Raw genomic sequence first — 6,000 nt, 5'->3', positions numbered from 1 at the left:
CACAAAATACAACTTCCAATCATATAACCACTTGTTGGTGATCACAAATGGTATTGTTAGGGAAGCCGGCATCCGAATGCAAGCATAGAGTCAACCTGTACGGACAGCAATTCTGACCTGTGGCAGCGGCCTATTACCGGGAGAAACAGAGGACCAAAGAACAACCGGTATGAATATCCAATTGGCATAGATTTAATCGTATTTCATTAGAGTTTGAAGTCCGCAAGGAGTCCAAGCATTCTCACCCCTGTATTCTCTGTTACCCTTTACCCTCGCGAGAGAGAGAGAGAGTTGAAGGACGCGAAGAGGGAGAAAGAAGGCGTCCGGGGTGCGAAGGAATCATCTACTTATCGTCTTAATCTGGAGCAGCGGAGGGCATGGAGGACGAGGTACTATTGCTGAATGAATAGTTGTTTTTTTTTTTTTGTTCTGCTTGGGCTGAGAAGAGGCGCTTGTGAATCATTCTGGGATGTTTTGGTTATGCTCTTCGTGCCGAGCATCTTCATTTCGCAGTAAGATGTTTCAGAGGAACTGAGTTTATTGGAACTTTGGATTGCCATTTCGGGCTTGAATTTGCTCGGGTAGATCGGTTTGGTTGCTGGAGGCGGTTTTGGGGCGGAGCTTTTAGTTTTGGGGGTTTTCGAGATTTTATAGGATTTGTGAACAGTTGGCGAAGTGGCAGAATGCAAAGATTGATCTGGAGGAACTAGGAAAGGGGATAATTTTTTCTTCTGGTTGCTCCGACTGCTGCGTATCGACTTGTGGCAGGAAGATCTAATTTTTAACCATTTTGATTCTCGCACTTTTCGTGCCTAATTCTTATTGTATTCATTTTGGCGCTGGATATACGATTCGTTCTGCTGTTAAGCGGCTGGACAAGGTTGAAGGGAAGAAGGGCTTTGAGAGGCGAGGCTGCAGGCTCATTGATAGGAGTTGGAAAAGGGAAACGTTGGTCTTTTTTCTTCTCCCCAGTTATGCCCAATGGATTCTTTAAGGGAAAGTTAGTCCTTGGCACGAACAGAAGTTGGCATTTCTTTTCAGTGCTTTGGTAGCTCAAGTTAGCTCTACTGCTTTTTTTGTCTCACTGGAGAATGGTGCCGTCAGGACCACCAACTGGAGTTGGCAGTGCCCAGTCCATGCCTTCTTCTCTTCTGCGGACAAACTCTGGCTTACTAGGAGCGCAGCCGGGCTCCATCCCTTCTCAGCAGCCTTTCTCTTCTTTGGTTTCCCCTCGGGCACAGTTTAATGGTGTTGCTAATGGTAACACTATGGCATTGCTTGGTGGCATCTCGAATGTATCGTCTCTCCTCAACCACTCGTTTGGAAATGGAGTGCCTAATTCTGGTGCTGGGATTTCTGCCCAGCAAATGAATTCTCAGCAGCGAGGGGGTATGGGAAACAGCTCTGTAGATATACTCGGTTCTGCAGAGCCTGATCAACTATCCTTTCCTTCACCAACTGGTCCATTGCAGGGACAGCATTTGCAAAACCCTTCAGTGACCCAGATGGGTGATCATTCTCATTCTCAGTCTCAACAACTGGATATGGTGCAGAACTTCCCTCAGCAGCTCACGGTTCCTCACAGCCAGCACCAGCAGCAGAGAGGAGGGCTTGGAAATGTTGGTAGTATGGCTCAGGTTAAGTTGGAGACGCAAATTGGCTCTAACGATCAGAGTTTCTCTGGACAGCAATTGCAAACCATGCGAAGTATTGGTCCTGTTAAAATGGAACCTCAACAGCTACAGTCTGTGCGAAGTTTAGTTCCAGTGAAGTTGGAGCATCAGCATACAGATTCTTCATTGTACTTGCAGCAACATCAACAACAACATCAACAACAACATTCACAACAGCAATTGTTGCAAATGTCAAGATCGACACCCCATGCTGCTAATGCTGCTGCACAAATGAACCTATTGCAACAACAAAGGTTATTACAACTCCAACAACAACAACAACTTTTTAAGGCCCTTCCGCAACGGGCACAATTGCAACAACAGCTGCAGCATGGTCTTCCAATCAGACCTCAAATGAAAACCACAACGTATGAGCCTGGAATGTGTGCAAGGCGTTTGACCCAGTACATGTATAACCAGCAACGCAGACCGGAAGTAGGTTAACTTTATCATTTATAAATTCTATTTTCCAGTTTATACTTTAGGAGTAATGTTTAGTATGCTGATTATATTTTTTTTGAGTGGATGTTTGTGCTGAATAGCCTTTTCTGGGGTGAATTATTATTCATTTACTCTATCACATCCATATATATTGCCAAGAATTTAATCAATATCTCTGCTGTTATATCCAGGATAACAATATTGAATTTTGGAGGAATTTTGTGAAAGAATTCTTTGCTCCAAATGCAAAGAAGAGATGGTGTGTTTCTCTTTATGGAAGTGGTCGTCAAACTATCGGTGTTTTTCCACAGGTATGCTTTTTTTTTTTATAAATAACACGCTTGATGAAGGCGATTGATACTCTTTATTAAAAAGATATTCGGTGGCATTCTATGTATTGAAAGTTTGAATAGACTTTTAGGTTTTGTTTGGGATAACTTTTTTACTGCTTCTTAAAACAGCTTTCTAGTACAAAATTTTTAATCTTTGTACTAAAAAGCTGCTTTAAGAAGCAGTATGAAAGCCGTCCCAAATAAAGCCTTAGTTTGGGGATAGGTTTACTGGACTTGAAATTCGGCGTTGCTGTTGTTGCATCCATGCCATTTATTCTGCACATCCTGTTGTCATCTCATTTCTTGCAAACTAAAACTTTTTTTTTTTGCATTTTTGTAATTAAATGCATGCTTTGAATTTTCAGGATGTGTGGCATTGTGAATTATGCAACCGTAAGCCCGGCCGTGGTTTTGGTATGTATTTTTCGAATATTCTTGCTTAGATGTAGGAACTTAATAATGATTAATTCAACTGCTTATGTCCGCATAATTTATTGGTATAATTAACCTTATTGTCTTTATTTATTTGCAGAGGCAACTGTCGAGGTTTTACCTAGGCTATTGCAAATTAAATATGCCAGTGGCACTTTAGAGGAACTTCTTTATGTGGACATGCCTCATGAGTCTCAAAATACATCGGGTCAGATTGTCCTAGATTATGCCAAAGCTGTCCAGGAGAGTGTATTTGAACAATTACGTGTTGTGCGTGATGGTCAATTGCGAATAATTTTCAATTCAGATCTAAAGGTACACAACATATTTTAAACACACTTCTTGCAGCACTTCATACTGAATCGGGAATCCTTAGAACTAATTTGTATTTTTGAAAGTCTAGATAGCTTCATGGGAGTTTTGTGCTAGAAGGCATGAGGAACTTATACCCAGAAGATTGATAATACCCCAGGTATGATATTACTGGTTGATTGTGTCAGACTCATGCTACTGAATTCTTATGTTTTCTGGTATGGTTGCAAAAACATGCCGCCACATTTGTTTTGATGATCTAGAAGTAAATGAATTTTTCTTTTTATCTATTTGTATAGGTTAGTCAGCTTGGCACTGTTGTTCAGAAATACCAAACTGCTTCTCAAAATTCATCATCTGGCCTCTCTTTGCAAGATCTCCAAAATACTTGTAATTCGTAAGTTATCCTCTTCTTTTTCATGACATGCATGTTTCTTAGGCCAAGTGTAGAAGCTATTTTATATTTTCCTTTTTTCTGATGATATTCTTCTTGTTGATAAGACTAAAGAGGTAGTTGAAGGTAAAATTGAATTATGGTGGTCAACCTTAGAGCCTAAAGGTTTTCGTTTGAGTAGATCTAAAACTGAATACATGGAGTATAATTTTAGTAGTATTAGATCTAGTGGGGGGTTTGTGACTTTGAGCGATCAAGTCATTAATAAGAGTACCTATTTTAGATATCTTGGGTCTATTGTTCAGAGTGATGGTGATATTATTAGTATAATTCAGTTGGATGGTTGAAGTGGAGGAATACATTGGGCTTGTTGTGTGATAGAAAAGTACCACTCAAACTTAGGGGGAAATTCTATAAGATGGTGGTTAGACCTACAATGCTTTATGGCGCAAAATGTTGGCCATTAAAAGAGAAGCATAATATTAAGTTAAGTGTTGCAGAGATGAGGATGCTCAGGTGGATGAATGGCTTTACTCTTTAGGGACAGGATACAAAATGAGCATATACGTGAAAAGGTTGGAGGAGCTCCAATGACAGATAAAATTAGAGAGAGTCACCTTAGATGGTTTGGTCACATAAAACGGCGGCCTTCCGATGACCCGGTTAGGAGTGTAGATGTATTAGATTTGACCTATGTTAAGAAAGGTAGAGGTAGTCCTAAAAAGACTTGGTTAAAAAGTATTAGAAATGACTTTTCTTTATTAGATCTAAATGACAATTTGACTCTTAACAGGACACAATGGAGAAAAAAGCTCATTTAGCCGACCCCACATAGTGGGATAAAGGCTTGATGTTGTTGTTATATGTATTCAAGAAAATAGAAAGCCGGTAAAAATGTGTTTGAATGGTCTGAAATATTTTTTTTTTGTTTCATTAGCAAGTCGTTTGGTTTCCAGAATCGAGGCAAGCTGATTGTAGGCCTTATTACACAATTTCTATGCATAATTATAGAGAACATGTCATAATGATTGTTTGTGCTATAACATTGTTGCTATTATTATGAGTGATAATATACTGATCATATATTGTAATAGCATTTTTTATTCAACTCTCATATCAACTCCCAATAAAAAAATTAATATTTAAATATTATAAATAGTTATTAGTAGTCTTTATAATAATTATAATGATAATATGAAAATAATAAAATTCTTTCATTTGTGTTGGATATGATGTTCATTGGACATAAATTACCTTAATCTGTGTTGCTGGCCCTTAATGTTATCCTTCTTTTTTTTCATGAGTTGATGTGGATTTGATTTGGTTTGGAAATGAATATTTCAGATAAAGTAATACATAGTTTCTGTACAAAGATACATAAAAATGGAGAAGATCTGTGTGAATGGAAAGGAAAAAGAGCACCCTTTTAAGAAGATTTGGTATGCACTACATTAATTGTTTCTTTCTGAACTGAAGGAGTTCTTTTGCACATTATCTGACAGGGTGATACTTCAAGAATAGAGGTTAAACCTGATAAATTTTTATCATACAATTACTTGATAATTTTTTATCATACAATTATTAGTGGAGCACGATCCACATCTCATTCTTGATCATGAATTTATATGACTTCTTTCTTGAGACATGCCATCCATAATGGTCAGCATAGATTAGGTATGATAATCACACTTTTTATGTTGCTCCATAGAATAGTATAAATGATGATAAAATGATGGGTGTCCATGATCATGATGTGAGTTTGTCATGAAATGCAACTGAAATTTTCTTTGAAGAGATTAATAGAAGTTTTATATTTTTGTATTCTCTTAATGTCATACAGGGTGGTTAGTGACTTGGTAAGGAGGAGATATAATATGACCTGATTGCTTGACAAAAAATTGATTCTTCTTCAATTTTAATTCTGCAGCTTAGTGCTTGCAAGCATTTGTAATATTGTCAAGTTGTTCATTTTGATCTTATTTGTTCAAATATCATCTGCATGCAATTTTAATGGTAATTTATGGATATATACCAAGAACAAATAGGGCATATTAGTTGTATATCAGTCATTTCTTGGTTACCCAAATGGTAGGGGCCTCACAACCAACTGGATTCTTGTTTGAATCACCACTCAGATTTTATCTTATAGCTTTTGATGGTGTTTGGAAAAATTACAAAGATTTTTATGCTAAAATTTTCATGCAAGTTGTTCCATTATATCTGAACTTAATATTTGCATTAAATTATATATATATTTTTTATATTGGTTTGGGTGCACCTTTTTGAGTTTTTTTGTATATTTAATTTATGTTTACATTAGAATAAGGTGTATTCATATGTAACTATATCAAAATCTATTGAATGCTTCAGAGTCCTATATAGTTGTTCTTAACATTAAGCTGTTCATTAAAAGAAA

The 6,000-nt window shown here is 37.3% G+C and overlaps 1 protein-coding gene across 1 annotated transcript in view; it reads left to right on the top strand.

Annotated features, from left to right (window-relative positions):
- The first annotated feature begins 217 nt into the window (after positions 1 to 217).
- Positions 218 to 6,000, top strand: part of LOC110097986 (transcriptional corepressor SEUSS) — a 42,048-nt gene continuing 36,265 nt past the window's right edge. The window contains exons 1-6 of the mRNA XM_020824674.2: positions 218 to 2,108; positions 2,306 to 2,425; positions 2,812 to 2,860; positions 2,979 to 3,193; positions 3,282 to 3,350; positions 3,490 to 3,587. Coding sequence (XP_020680333.1) covers positions 1,092 to 2,108; positions 2,306 to 2,425; positions 2,812 to 2,860; positions 2,979 to 3,193; positions 3,282 to 3,350; positions 3,490 to 3,587 — 1,568 coding nt within the window. The 5' untranslated portion in view covers positions 218 to 1,091. The remainder of the gene's footprint in view (positions 2,109 to 2,305; positions 2,426 to 2,811; positions 2,861 to 2,978; positions 3,194 to 3,281; positions 3,351 to 3,489; positions 3,588 to 6,000) is intronic.

The sequence above is a fragment of the Dendrobium catenatum genome, unplaced genomic scaffold, assembly GCF_001605985.2.
Source record: "Dendrobium catenatum unplaced genomic scaffold, ASM160598v2 fragScaff_scaffold_1086, whole genome shotgun sequence".
NCBI lineage: Eukaryota > Viridiplantae > Streptophyta > Magnoliopsida > Asparagales > Orchidaceae > Dendrobium > Dendrobium catenatum.
Note: the sequence above shows the minus strand (reverse complement) of the source record. Positions and strands in the feature narration are given on the sequence as shown.